The 15,354-nt window shown below is 51.7% G+C and overlaps 1 protein-coding gene across 1 annotated transcript in view; it reads right to left on the bottom strand.

Moving 5' to 3' along the window:
* Positions 1 to 9,083, bottom strand: part of LOC141479564 (phosphofurin acidic cluster sorting protein 2-like) — a 74,589-nt gene extending 65,506 nt beyond the window's left edge. The window contains exon 1 of the mRNA XM_074168805.1: positions 9,025 to 9,083. Coding sequence (XP_074024906.1) covers positions 9,025 to 9,080 — 56 coding nt within the window. The 5' untranslated portion in view covers positions 9,081 to 9,083. The remainder of the gene's footprint in view (positions 1 to 9,024) is intronic.
* Positions 9,084 to 15,354: the final 6,271 nt, after the last annotated feature.

The following is a 15,354-nucleotide window of genomic DNA, read 5'->3' as shown; positions in this document are numbered from 1 at the left end:
CGATGGACGCAGAGTTAAGGTTTCATTACAGCTCGCATCTTCTAAAGCAGCAAACCCACCAAACATCCCATCTGTTTCCTTTGCTGTTATCTTGAGCTGGCAAGCGTCTGACTACCCGCAGGCTCAGGAACATGGTACCATGGTAAGATACATCTGGGAAGAGAGCACAGGGGAGGGACTGAAGTGGCACAACAGCAGTGGCAAAGACAGTTTGAAAGCAGCACGGGCATCCATTTTTAAGGCTTCTTCTTACTGTAGGAAAAAAAAAAAATTACGTTTAAGAAACAAAAAGTTTCGTTCTAAAGAGTTGCACAGATAAGATTTTTCACTCAAAAGAATGATTCTCACCAAAACTGGTGAATTTGTGCATAGGCTTTTCATCCACTTGCAACGCAAGCTGTTAACAACCAGAGCCTGTACAATGCAGTTCTCTGCTCAGATCCTTGTGGGTGAAGCAGGTCCCTGAAATAAAGGTGACTTGTCCACAATTCCACAAATCAGTGTTGCAACAGATGAAGTTATCCCCAAATAGATATGAGCATCTCATCAATACACAGGTGAGATGAACAAAGTGTAAATGCAGAGTAATGGGAATGTTGTCCTTTTGTCTGACTGGAGATTAAGGAACAAAATAGGCAGAGAAAAAGCTTGAAAAGTCAAGGGATTTGACAAACATCAAGGGAAAAAAAAAAAATGCTGTGAAATCCAAATGGACATCCTGAGTCTGCTTCTGACAGCGGAGCACACAAGAAAGGAAGGAATACTTGGAGCAAGCAGCGCCAAGCATAAGGTAGGAGAGGACTGAAAGAAATGTCTGTAGTGTTCAAGGCCAGGCTGGATGGGGCTTTGAGCAACCTGCTCTAGTGGGAGGTGTCCCTGCCCAGGGCAGGAGGGTTAGAAATCGATGATCTTTAAGGTCCCTTCCAACTCTAACCATTCTATGGTTAGATTCTATGATTGTATTTCAGGGATGCACATACAAGAAAATTCAGAAAGTCTAACAGAAGAAAAAAGCTGATATTCATTAACAGTGAAAAAATCTAAAAGCCATTAAAAAACAACCCAAGCACATCAAGAACATAGTCCAGCTGAAAAAATACAAGCCGTACAAAACCAAGAAGTGGCCATTGCAGCTTCACAAGGAATAGTCTCTGAATTCTGAGGAAAAAAGCAACCTGTTTTGAAATGAGAAAAAATAAGATTCGGAACTAAAGAATACTCGATTACAGGTGTGCAAGGCAAGACAGAAGCCAAGAACACTGGCAAGAACAGTGCCAAAATTATCAGCAGGTGTGTGCAGGGCTTCTGAGGGAAAGGAGCGATGAAAAGAAAGTGGATGTATTGACAAGGTAGACAATAAATGGACGACCAGAAGATAGCTGAAGGAACACAAAGGCAAATGCAGAACAAACACAAGGGAGCTTTTCAAAAAATATATAAATAATGTACGCCTCAAAAAAAATAAAACCTGATCTAAATAATACGGATTCAGAGACACTACTTGAACTGAAAAAACAGACAGAAAAAGAATCAATGAGAGGCTTTGGATGAAGATGATCTTCTCCCCCGGTAAAGAAAAGGTATTAAAGAACAGGAAAAGAGTAGCAGAACCCTTTCCAAAGGAGTTACCCTTATTCTACCCCTCCTATCATTGTAACAGCACAACAGCTAAGTGTTAGTGTTTTTCAGTTCTGGAAAACGGAACCAAAGACAGGAGTTCTGCCATCATCCCAAGCTTCCTATACTGATGAGAATTTAGTTACCATATACTTAGAAAAACAATTAAAAATACACAGCTGAGCATGGAATCTGGACATTTTTTTGTTCGGGAGATGGTCCTACATGCACTGGCTTTGGATGTCATGCTACTTGGGATATGCTCGCACTGACGAATAAGAAGCTTGATAAGAAGGATTTACAGTGGAAGTGTAAAAATCAGCATGAGGAGAAAAATAAGGAGAACCTAGAAAAACTAGTATAGCAGCCAAAATACAACAGGAGTTTTTATTTACTAAACAGGATCTCTCGCTGTGTTAGACCACATGAAACAGGAGAAACAGAAAGAGCATGAGCGGTGGCAGTGGGCAGTAAATTATAAAGGAGATGGCATTGCAACAGGCCTGCAGAAAAAGCCAGCGTAATTTGGGGCTGTGCGCACAGAGGCTGAATCACACTGCAGAGCAGGGAGTGGTCTCTGGAACCACAGTTGCAAGGTGTTAAGGTACCTGAAATACTGCATCTCTCCTTCGGGACCACTGCAATGAGTATATTGAAGTATCCAAACAAAGCCTCAATTATCTAACAGACTTCTAGGTACAAGAGCAGTATCGCTTAGACTGTCTGCTTCCCCGGAGGCAGAGACAGGTTCCCGCTGCCACATCCCACACAGAGGAGTAAGACACTCTCACTTCTTGTTTCCCAAAACAGCTTCGATGTAGTTAAAAACAAAACAAAACGGAAGCACAGCTTCCCCATCAGCTGGGATGCTGAAAGCTTGGACCAGATAAGAACACAAGGTATTCAGAAAACAGCCTTGCCCAGATGCTCATCTGGCATGCTGGAAAATGCAGTATGGTCTCACCTCTGGCTTGTTTTTTCGTAACTAACTTCCTCTGAAGTTGACCGGAGACACGCGTTCAATCTAGAATCATTCCACATTGCAAACAATTACACAAGAGCATCAGCACAGATTTCATCAGAGAATGGATCCGCTACGGGAACCCCATAAAACACCGGTGCTCAACAATTTATTCTTCTGACAGAATAAATAAAGGTCAGGGCATCCCCACCCGAGAGAAGGGTGCACTATACGCATACTATACGGCTGTTAGTAATCAATCACAAGTAACCGAATACGCCACAGGAAATGGAACGAGCACTCATGGCACACTAGCACAATAAGAACAATGCAACGTTTTTGATAAGCCATCAGGCAACTGAGCTAACGCAGCCTCGCTAATGAGTGAAACACCGGAGAGCGAGGCTAGGAGGCAGCGTGGCAGGTACTTCAAATAAAATTAAGCCTTCAGGAAAGTAACTATTAATATTCTGAAAGGAGCACACCACACAAACACCCCCCCCATCAATCATACTGGCAGGGGACACTTGTCCCGAGTTTCACTAATGAGCAGAAAGAAGGAATAACAGACACCAACTCAATTATTGTATGCTGAGGAGGGAAACGTAACACTGCTAAAAGAGAAATCCCAAATGTGCTCCTCCGCGACAGGCGAGCCACAGAGAGTGGCAGATAGTGGACAACGCATCAGACATATTATACTGCAGGCTCGTAGCCAAAACTACAATATTAAGAATAATAAGCAATCCAGTGGCTGTTTAGAACATTTTGTTTTCTATATGGGTCTAAAAGGAAATCATAATTCAAACATGGCAAATATCGCCAGTTATAAGAGACTGTTTCCTTACAAGAAACAAAAACAAGAAACGAGAAACTGTGGCCTCTCCCAAGCAGTCCCTGCCTGGAGCTACTCAGGTTTGTCACAGCCTTAGAGTATCTTTGAGGAAACAATCTGGAATCATTTAACATTCCCAGAGGTGCAACTCTGTAGCTTACCCAAACAGAGCAGATTTTGCTGAGGTTGGAAGTTTACCATGAAAATGCCTGATTTACCCAGGAAACCACTCAAGAACATCTCAGGCAGATAAATACATGTTATTCCAGCTGGAATAAGTGTTTCTTAAAGGAACACCCGGTTCAGAGGCTCTTCATCACCAAATCAGCTTCAGACAAGGAAACTCTTAGGGGTTGCTTAAAAGACAGGCAACACTCCTTGCAGAAAGGAAACAGAACCCGGAGTCCACCGCAGCTGAGAGCACAGCCCACTTCATGGGGCTCTGAGATGCTGCCAATCCAGTTGAATGCAGCTGTGCCAGAAGAGAGCATGTTCCTCCACGCTGGATGACATGTACTGCCCACTGCAAGGCGTTCCAGACCTCAGGCAAAGGAAAACGTGCAACCAGTTGCTCAAACAAAGTCTTAGCCTACCCTCCACGAGGTGTCAGGTAATAGGAATAGGACAACAGGGTTATCCTCTTGTCCAGGGATACGAGAAGAGGAAATGGGCACAAACTTGAATATAAGAAGTTCCACCTAAACATGAGGAGGAACTTCTTTACTTTGAGGGTGGCAGAGCCCTGGAAAAGGCTTCCCGGGGAGGTGGTGGAGTCTCCTTCTCTGGAGACATTCAAACCCCGCCTGGACACGTTCCTGTGCAACCTGCTCTGGGTGGACCTGCTTTGTCAGGGGGGTTGGACTAGATGATCTTCACAGGTCCCTTCCAACCCCATATCATTCTGTGATTCTGTTGCAGAGATGAGAACGTTCACCTCATGGCACTTCAAAGGATCACCGTAGCTGGCACTTATGGGATATTTCCAGTTGTACTTGCAATAACCGCTCTCCTTCCAAGAAGGCATTCATTAGGCTGTAACTTTCCAAAACACACATTTGGAAGTTTTAATGATAAAGAATTCAGAGCATCTTCTGAAACATAACGTCCTGAAGGCGCACATAAACAGTCTCACAAAGTCTGTCCAAAGCACTTGCATTTCCTTAAGCCAATGCTTTTCTATCACAAGGAGGAGACACTGTGCTTGAGCATCCTGTGTGGGTGGCAGCAAGACTTGGAATATTTTTGAGCTCATGCATCGTACCGAGATACAAGGTACCCTGGACAAAGCGCAGTGTATTCGGATGCTTGCAGCACCATTCACAGCATAATTTGTACAGGTAGAATCTGCCTTTGCAATCTGAGCTCAACAACACCGACCCATTAGCCAAAATACAACTCGTATCTCTCACCTCTAACTAGAGGTGCGATGACTTATCACTGAAACAACATCCACGCAACAGCTGTGTCATGAAAAAAGAGTTAAGAGTGAACGCAATCACACAATCTTATCTTGTTCCCTAATTAAGAACTTGCATTTAAGGGGCTCTCAGATATTAAAGGGAAAAAAAAAGGAATAGCCGTCCTATTAACAGAGGTTGAAAAATACCACTCCTTGGAAAGAACAAGACCCCAAGCATGTTTGCACAAAGTCCTTTCACCCGTTTTTTCCAAACGTACTGCCTCATTAGCATACAAAACAATGAAAACGCAATAAGACATTACCTTGATGCGGACAGACATTTTACTTCGGCAAAGCTCTAGTTCATTTCTTGCAGTTTCCATACAGTGAAAACCTGCTACAACCCTTAAGGGGACTTATTTGCATGGTAACACAATAAAGACACTTTCTCCCACATCAGAACCCCGTTATGAAGGCTTTTACTAAGATAACTTTGAGTGGAAGCTAAGGCTGATTGATTGATTGATTGATTATTTTAGCAAAAGCACGCTTCACAGCCTGCAGCATGAATCAACCAGGATTGCATTCCTTCTAAGGCTTCGCGATGGGAAGCCAATAATCCCGATCCCAGTGGGAAGTCTAACTGAAGATGCAAAGAGCATTTCGCTTGGTCTCCAGGTGTTTACTTCTTTCTGCCTCTCTGCATAATAGCCCACTGCCCAGAAAATTCAGCTCTGCCTCCCCTGAGAGCCACTTGAGCCAAAGGCAGCTGGGACTAGGCTGTGCTTCCTCGGTTCGTGGGAAGGGCATTAAGAGTTCACAGATCTCTCTCGATTTGGCCCTGAAAACAGAAAGGCTGCAGCAGGAGGGACGATACCACCATTCTGAGAGCAAGGCGACTTCCGAAATTAAACGTGGACTTAGCTCAGTGGCGCATTCCTGATTCAGCAGGAAAGACTTCCATTACGGGCAACAGTTCATCTTAGAAAGCCAAGACTGTCCTACAAGGCATCAGAAGTCTTACAGTCACACCACTCAACTGTTCAGCACATTGGGGCTTATACTTCACAGTGCCTATTTTCATTGTCCCAGGCCACCTCTCTGAAATCCTGAAGGCCTGGACACAACCTGTCAATGTCCTGCATGAACAGCCAAATGCAAAGCAACCCCACAAAGGCTGATCCAGCCCAGTCCCGCTCCCACAGCAGCCGGAGAAGGAGCACCTAAGAAGGAGCACAGGGACAGCAAAGACTTACCACAGAGTCTAGAAGAAAAGAAAGCACATTCTATAGCATTAAAATTCCATGCAATGTTCTCCTTTCCCTAGATAGGAAGTTCATTTCCCTAGATTTGAAGTTCAACCAGGCCAAGTGCAGGGTCCTGCACCTGGGACGTGGCACAATCCCAGGCACAAATACAGGTTGGGCGGAGAATGGCTGGAGAGCAGCCCTGAGGAGAAGGACTTGGGGGTGTTGGTGGATGAGCAGCTCAACATGAGCCGGCAATGTGGGCTGGCAGCCCAGAAAGCCAACTGCATCCTGGGCTGCATCAGAAGAAGTGTGGCCAGCAGGTCAAGGGAGGTGATTCTGCCCCTCTACTCTGTGCTCCTGAGACCCCACCTGGAGTACTGTGTCCAGCTCTGGAGTCCTCAACACAGGAAGGACATGGACCTGTTGGAACGGGTCCAGCGGAGGGCCACGAGGATGATCAGAGGGATGGAGCACCTCCCCTATGAAGACAGGCTGAGAGCGCCGGGGTTGTTCAGCCTGGAGAAGAGAAGGCTCCGGGGAGACCTCATAGCAGCCTTCCAGTACCTGAAGGGAGCCTACAGGAGAGCCGGAGAGGGACTCTTTGTCAGGAAGTGTAGTGACAGGACAAGGGGTAATGGTTTTAAATTGGAAGAGGGGAGATTTAGATGAGATCTTAGGAGGAAATTCTTTCCTGTGAGGGTGGTGAGGCACTGGAACAGGTTGCCCAGGGAAGTTGTGGATGCCCCATCCCTGGAGGTGTTCAAGGCCAGGCTGGATGGGGCTTTGAGCAACCTGCTCTAGTGGAGGTGTCCCTGCCCATGGCAGGGGGGTTGGAACTGGATGATCTTTAAGGTCCCTTCCAACTCTAACCATTCTATGATTTTATGATATGCATAGGGCTGGAAGAATTGAGACTATACAAGCGTAAGAGACAGAGAGGCCCAAGGGAGAAGGATTATTGCCCTTGAATGGATATTATTTTGCTACCACTACCACCCCCAAAGCACAGTAAGACCAGAGCCCACCTAGGCTGGGCACTGGGACAGGACATCAGAGTTTCTACCTTGAAGAATATAATGTCAAGACTAAAATATTACACAAGCAGATCAGTAGAGGAAGAACGTGGACAAGCAATAAGTAGGCACCATGCAGAGGTACACCATTAACCCAGCTCAGACTTGAGGCTTGATCTCCCCTTAGTTCCAGTGAACACAAATACGTGCCTGATAGGTGCCCACCTGTGACCTGCTCATTCAGCAAAGCTTGGGCTAGCCGAAGACTAGAAAAGACAGAAGCACCAGTCCCACACTGGTCACTGTGGCCTGACAGGACTTCTCCAGACACCTGCTGACTCTACAGGCATAGCAACACACCTTACTAGAGCCGGGGCCTTTGAAGGAAGCGTCAGCTTCCATCAGGTTCTTCCCATCCTAACAAACATTGCATTTGAAGACATTCCAGAGATGAAATTTCAGATTAATTTTACAGAAGTTTGCTCCAAGCTGGTGTGTCCTCTGTCTAGCTCTTGCAGCATTTCCAGTTGTGAAGACTATGCACGTACACATACTTCACCATCACTAAGTTCTGTGCTCTGCGTCTGCAACTTCTATTCTTTCTGCGGGAAGTCAACCTGGTAATTCTGTCCTGCTCTCCAAATTCCAGCTTGGGAGTAACCTATCCACAAATAAACAATACCTCAAGTCACTTTAAAGCTATGGAATGATTACTGCTTCCTGCTCCACACAACAGTCTCAGCATGTGTCATCAAAAGGTACACTGGCTTTTCACAGGTACATGTTACAAACTCCTTCCCATCTGCTGCCTGCTCAGCCCAGGACCTCCTTGCGTGACCACAATCACACAGGCTTTCTCTACTAGCTCACAGGATTTTGGAACATTTCTACTCCGACTCATCTGGCTACTCAATCACCGAGTTTCTCCCTACAAACACATCAACCTTCCGAAGCCCCTTCAGAAAGGCTGGCGTTCTCCTGCCCTACAGGAACAACTATTTTTCTCCTCTTGAATTTTACGCCTCCGGTTTTTTGTGCAACACTTGGATACACCCCTTGCAGACAACACATCCCAGCCCAGAGAAACATGGATCCAGAGTGACTTCCTGAATCTGCCACTTGAGAAGACCTCCCGATCAATGTCTGATAAGTGGGCCAAAAGACACGTAGCTCATTAATACATCCAGTACCTCCTGGCTCCAAGACAGGTCTTTGCGTTCCTCCCATTTAAGCATTTAAGCACCTCTAGCCTGGACATACCCTTAACCACACAGTCAGCAACGACCTTTACACCACTCAGCTTGTCTTCTGGCTCTGCCAGAGATACAACTGTGAGTTCAGCTGGCAGCAGAGTGAATCCCTTCTGCTGTTACCATCCGTCTGGAATGCAGGTGACACGGGGCAACCCCTACGGATGCCAGGAGGCCACTATCTGGCTTCAGGGGGACAGGCTGTAGGGCCATCACTCCCTTCAGGGACGATAAGGCCATCACTCTCTTCAGGGGTGAAGAGGCAGCTTTCAGAAGCAGCGTGGCCGCGACCATACACCCCCCACTCTGAGCCCTTCCCTGGCCATCATGGTAGACACAACATGGAGTCAACGCAGCCGTGGTCTGGTGCTGGCACACCCAGCCCCGCCGTTCCCGGTGCTGCCCCTGCTCCCACTGGAAACACACCGGGCGGCACGGCGAGGAAACGGCGGCCAGGGCAGCCGCGCATCCAGCCTCTGGCTGGGGCCAAGGCCCAGCTGCCACCGAGGGGGCGCGGCCCCAGACCGGACCCGGCCCGGCGGGGCAGGGATGCTGCAGGGTCCGCCGATCCCGGAGGCGCGGAGCGGGGAACTCGGGGACCGCCTCCCCTCCGCCCGTGTCATCCCCGGCCCCGACCGGCCCGGGCTTCACCAAGGCCCCCGGCAGGGGAGCGGCGAGGCCCCGGTGGGCTCGTCTCACCTAGGCACGCAGCTCGGCGCCGAACGGTCTATCTCCCACGTCGCGAAGAGGTTCATGGGCACCGGGACCGGCCCGGGGCCGGCCACCGCCATCGCCGCCGCCGCCGCCGCCGACGACGACGACGACGCCCCGCCGGCCATCGCCGGGGGCCCCGCGGCGGGGCCCGAGCCCAAAGCGCCGGCCGCCGCTGCCGCCGCCGCCGCCATCCCGCCGCCGACACTGGCGATGGGGGGGGGGGGGGGCGGCCCGAGCCCCTCGCCTCAGCGCCGGCCTCCGCCTCGGCGCGCGCCCGCCCGCCCGCCCGCTCGCTCGCGCGGCGGGGCGGGCCCGGGAGCCCCGCGGCCGCCAACCGGAGCGTGGCAGGGCTCGGCGGCGGGGAGGGGGTGGCTGGGGGGGGGGAGAGAGAGGTAGGCCCGCGACCAATCAGAGCGCGGCTAGGGCGCGGCCTGCGGCGGGAGACGAGCCAATCGGCGTGGGGAAAGGGCGCGGATGGCGACGGTGGGGCAAACAGCCAATCGGAAACCGAGAAGGGGGAAGGCGGGCGGAGAGGTCAAGTAGCCAATCAGAGAGGGAAAAAGGACGCGGCCGCCGGGGAGGGGCCAGCCAATGGGAACAGCGTCGTTGCTCCGGCCGCGGGAGAGGCGTGGTGGCGAGCCCTTTAAAGCGCAGCAGCAGGCGGGGCTCGGCGCGAGCTCGCGCGCGCGGAGGGGCGTGGTCGGGCGCGCGCCCGCCAGCGGCCTGCTGGCGGGGTTGCCATGGCAGCGGGGAGCCGAGCGACGGGGCTGGGCCGCGCTATCACACACTCCCCCGGCGGCGGCTGATGGGGGGCCTGGGGGGCCCCGGGGGAGCCGCGGCTGAGGGGCCGTCGGTAGAGAGCTCGGCCCTGGGGGAGCCGCGGGTGCAGAGCCCGGCCCCCGGGGGAGCCGCGGCTGAGGGGCCGCCGTCGGCGGCGGGGAGCCCGGCCCCGGGGGAGCCACGGCTGAGTCTCGGAGAGGTCTGCCAGAGCCCCTGGCGCTGTGGGGAGGGAGATACCAGGGCCCTGTGGAGTTGGGGTTGAAGGGGTGACTGGAAGCCGGAGGTTGGTTGAGCAGCACAGCCGGTGGACGTGAGGAAGAAATGGCCTTCAGAGTGCCGGAAGAGGGGAAATAAAGACCCACGGGCCTGGCAGGTTAAAGGTAAAGCAAGACAAGCCTTGCGAAAGGAAGCTGAGAGCTAAAACCGACCCTTCCCTCAAAACCCCGGGGAACAAGGACCCACCAGAGCATCTGTAGGACCAGCAGGGCATGCAGGCGCAGAGCTACGGTGCTGTTCTAGCAGAGAGTGGGAAGGATCCCCTACCGGACCTCACCTTTAGCAGGGCCTTAGCGGAGGATCTGTCTGAAATGCCTCTGGGGGAAAAAAAAAAAACAAAACAAATGGAAAAGGAACATTGGAGCAGGGTGATGCTGGCTGAGGGATTCCAAATGGGGACAGAGATGAACCAGGAGCTGCAGCGCTCCTCGTTTAAAGCTACCTGAAAGAAGTGGCTGACTCGATAGTGGTCAAACCACAAAAATAAAGAGAAGCCCCCAGCTTCCGTGGAGACCATGCCAGGACCTGCGCTGTTCAGCGGTGACAGAGTTTTCCATTGACGGAGTGTTGTAGCAGGCAGAGAGTCCAATGCGGCTCGTGCCAGCGGAAGGATTAGGATTTGAGAAGCGGGAGCAGCAGCACAAACTCGCAAAGCAGTATCTAACCTCCACCGTTTCTACTGTGGATCTTGAGCACAGCACTGGTGGTTTCAGGATGTTACCAGTGAGCGTTTCATGGCCGCTTTCCTGAATGCTGATGTCTAATTTATAGGCTGTCCCTTGGACTTGTTTTTACTCGCGTTTGTCAGTTCCACGTTTCATCTGCTGTTGACCTTCAGGTTTCTTGGTAACACGCAGGTATTAACATCAGCTTTCGGTTTGACTAGGTGAATAATACGAACCACCATCAAACTTTTCCACCTTGCTCCTCTGTCCCTTTTCCTAGCCCATTTCTGCATCTGAAGAACAGCATGGGTTCCGGCACAGAGTTGCCCAGTCCTCCTGTCTTGCTCGCAAAACAGCTTGTTTGCTGCTTCGATGCATTTTCCTTCCCTTAAGCAAGTTGTTAATGCTTGAGAGGACCTTTCCTTTCATCCTTGGCGGCCTTGGTTCTCTAAGAGCGTTTGCTAAGGGATCTTAGCAGGGGCTTTTGTGGAAATCCAACTGGATCAAGGATGAGCTGCGTTTTCATAGCATTCTGCAGATGGATGTGAAAACCTTGTTTTGCGGCAGGAAAGTCACGTGACGGTCACTCTGGCATGGCCTTAGCTCAGCATTTCCAGCCATCGTGGTTTGATCTCAGCCTGGGTATCATCATCGCTTTTCCCAAAAAGCAGCTGACTGCTCCAGAGGACCCTGCTAGATCTGGGGGGTTGATTTATCCCTAGAAAACCCACTGCAGTGCCTCCCCAGCTGTTTGCCTTCGTCCAGTTGCCTTCCAGTCACCGTTCCCGCTATTTCTGTGGTACTTTAATAGCATTGAAGGGCTCCAAGTTTTTGGGGATGCCCTCTCGCTTCCAGGAGGCCAGAGGCACTTATCTGCTCGGCCCAGTGAAGGGACAGCCCCTGAACCAAGCCTTCCCGGCAGCCCCCAAGGGCTGGCAGTCCTGCAGCTCTCCTGGGCCACCTCTCTGGCCTGGAAGGGCTGCTTCTCCCCTGCCTTCCTGAAGGATGAAGGATGCCCGTCGCTTCCAAGCCCCTTCGTACCACTCTCTACTGTTTGTGATGCTGTCTCAGAGCTGTTGAAGCTCTTGGTGTGGTCCCCAGGTCACAAATGGCCTTTTCTCATCACAGCCACCCACTCGGCAGTTTCTTGCTTCCTCCTTTTCCTGCATTTCCCCTGGAGGGATGTTCGGTGCGATTGAGGTGGATTTCTCCTGCACTCTCCCTGCAGCCTGTTCCCTTTGAGTACCTCTATCCTTAGTGCAGCTCACTTGTTCATTTCGGCCTTCTGGCTTTTCTACGGAGGAATTTATGCATTTGTTCTTAGTCTGTTTCAATGTGCCTTGTTTATTTGGGTGCTTGGCTACGCAGCCTGCTCTTCATTTTTTCCCACCTTCACGTTATTGACTTTGTGCCTACAGCATGAGCTACCCAGAGCTATGCTCTTCCACCCATGGTGGGGTTTTCATAGATTCATAGATTGGTCCAGGCCAGAAGGGACCTCCAAAGGTCATCTAGTCCGACCTCCCCGCAGTCAGCAGGGACACCCCCAACTAGACCAGGTTGCCCAGGGCCTCGTCGAGCTTCACCTTGAATATCTCAAGGGAAGGGGCCTCAACCACCTCCCTGGGCAACCTGTTCCAGTGTTCCACCACCCTTGCAGTAAAGAACTTGTTCCTAATATCCAATCTAAATCTCCCCTTCTCCAACTTAAAACCATTGCCCCCATCCTGTCACTGCAGGCCTTTGTAAACAGACCCTCCCCAGCCTTCCTGTAGGCCCCCCTCAGGTACTGGAAGGCCACTATGAGGTCTCCCCAGAGCCTCCTCTTCTCCAGGCTGAACAACCCCAGCTCCCTCAGTCTGTCCTCATAGGAGAGGTGCTCCAGCCCCCTGATCATTTTGGTGGCCCTCCTCTGGACCCGCTCCATCAGGTCCATGTCCTTTCTATATTGAGGGCTCCAGACCTGCACACAATACTCCAGGTGAGTACTCTCTTTCCCTCTCTTTGGGGTCAAATTTTTTCCTGTGGTTTTCATTGTAAGTACCAAAGCCTGGTTATCTTTCAGCTGAAGCAGAGCCTGGTAGAGCCATCATCTCATTCAGCTGCTTCCCCACCTTCTCTTAAGCTTTCTCTATGCCAAGCACCAGCTGAGATACGCTTCATCATGGATACGATCTTTGAGCACATCAGGGAAAGCACCCACTTTAATGTCCAGGCAACCAGCTTGAAATGTGCCTCCAGAACCGCCTCCCCTCCTTTTTTTTTTTTTTTTTCCCTTCTTCTCTGTGTCACTGCTATCCAAACGGATGGTGCCCACCATCTTCTCCCCAGCACTTCAATGCTAGTTAGAGACCTCATAGCAGCCGGCATCTTTGTCCTTGGCAGGCAAGGCACCACAGTGTGCCCCCCCCCCCCATGTTGGTCAAGCCCACGCGGGGCACCTCACCCCTTTGGGCCAGCACTTCTCTCAGCCATGCTCTTTCTGGAAGAGCCGTGTGTCACCTTGGCCTTTGCACTCTGGACGAGGTGGAGGTGCAGCAGGACACGGCAGCTGCTCGAGTGTGGAGCATCTCTCTTCCACACAGCTATCCCTCTCAAACCGCCCTGGTTTTAGCTGTGAGAGTGCCTTTCGTGGTGCAAAGGCCATGTTTTCTCCCTTGTGACCACAACCTGTGGGTCCCTGTTGCCAGCAGCCCCCGCCCGGAGTGGTGGGAAAGGATGCTGTCCTCAGGCGCCGGGCCCAGCACCGGCGAGTTTGGCTGTCCCCTGGGCAATGTGGGGCTGAGAAGAGCTCGCCCCACGGGGCTGGGGGGGGTCCTCTGACTACGGCTGGGGCTGGAGGGTACGTGGGGGATGTTCGGGTGGAGGGGACAGGCGGGTGACGAGGAGCCAGTGGGTGGCTTTGTCCTGAGCAGGCTGCGTAGGTCTGCACTGACCCCCAGTGGCTGTGGCACAAACAGCCGTTCCGAGGGCTGACCCCCCCCCCCCCAATCCAGTTTGGGCTCCGGGGACACTGCCACATCACCAGTGCTTGGGGGCTGCTGGTCCCTGCTCCGCCACTCGGGGACATCACCTTGTGAAGGGCTGGGGTGGCTCCCTGCCCTGCAGGACCTCCGGGATTTATGTGATCCAGACTCAATCATAGAATCACAGAATGGTTAGAGTTGGAAGGGACCTTAAAGATCATGGAGTTCCAACCCCCCTGCCGTGGGCAGGGACACCTCCCACTAAAGCAGGTTGCTCAAAGCCCCATCCAGCCTGGCCTTGAACACCTCCACGGATGGGGCATCCACAGCTTCCCTGGGCAACCTGTTCCAGTGCTTCACTACCCTCACAGGAAAGAATTTCCTCCTAATATCTCATCTAAATCTCCCCTCTTCCAATTTAAAACCGTTACCCCTTTTCCTGTCACTACACTTCCTGACAAAGAGTCCCTCTCCGGCTCTCCTGTAGCTCCCTTCAGATATTGGAAGGCTGCCATGAGGTCTCCCCGGAACCTTCTCTTCTCCAGGCTGAACAACCCCAGCTCTCTCAGCCTGTCTTCATAGGGGAGGTGCTCCATCCCTCTGATCATCTTTGTGGCCCTCCGCTGGACCCGTTCCAACAGGTCCATGTCCTTCCTGTGTTGAGGACTCCAGAGCTGGACACAGTACTCCAGGTGGGGTCTCACGAGCGCAGAGTAGAGGGGTAGAATCCCTTCTCTCGCCCTGCTGGCCACATTTCTCTTGATGCAGCCCAGGATGTAGTTGGCTTTCTGGGCTGCCAGTGCACATTGCCGGCTCATGTTGAGCTTCTCATCCACCAACACCCCCAAGTCCTTCTCCTCAGGGCTGCTCTCCAGCCATTTTCCGCCCAACCTGTATTTGTGCCTGGGATTGCCACGTCCCAGGTGCAGGCCCTGCACTTGGTTGAGCTTCAATGCCACCAAGCTCCGGTTTTCGAAAATCTCATGCCAGGACCCCATGCGTTACCAGGTAACTGCCTTCTCCTCTGGGTGGGGGGAGGTGGTCCAGTGTGTGCGCTGCCATAGCTTTGCACCAAGCGCCCTTTATCATGCTGTTTTCTGTGGTGTGGTCCTTTCACTCCTCCTCTGAGTTGATCCAAGCGGAAGTAGCAACACCCGCTCTCTTGTCCCATCAGGTGTGTCACGCTGCGTGTAACTGTGTTCGAAATCAGGGTTTTTCAATAGACACCATCTTCTTGGAGGCCCAGCCCACACCCCAAGGGACGTTGTCACCATTGCTTAGCTCCATCCCTTCCATTCTGTGTTTTGACAAATGGTTACCTGGGATGACTCTGCAATGTTCACTCTTTTGTCTTCCTACTTGGAAAAACAAACAAAAAAAAAATGGCAGGAGAGCCGGAGAGGGACTCTTTGTCAGGAAGTGTAGTGACAGGACAAGGGGTAAGGGTTTTAAATTGGAAGAGGGGAGATTTAGATGAGATCTTAGGAGGAAATTCTTTCCTGTGAGGGTGGTGAGGCACTGGAACAGGTTGCCCAGGGAAGCTGTGGATGCCCCATCCGTGGAGGTGTTCAAGGCCAGGCTGGATGGGGCTTTGAGCAACCTGCTCTAGTGGAGGTGTCCCTGCCCAT

The sequence above is a fragment of the Numenius arquata genome, chromosome 2 (genome assembly GCF_964106895.1).
Source record: "Numenius arquata chromosome 2, bNumArq3.hap1.1, whole genome shotgun sequence".
In the NCBI taxonomy this organism is placed as follows: Eukaryota; Metazoa; Chordata; class Aves; order Charadriiformes; family Scolopacidae; genus Numenius; species Numenius arquata.
This window is presented reverse-complemented; position numbering and strand designations above follow the sequence as displayed.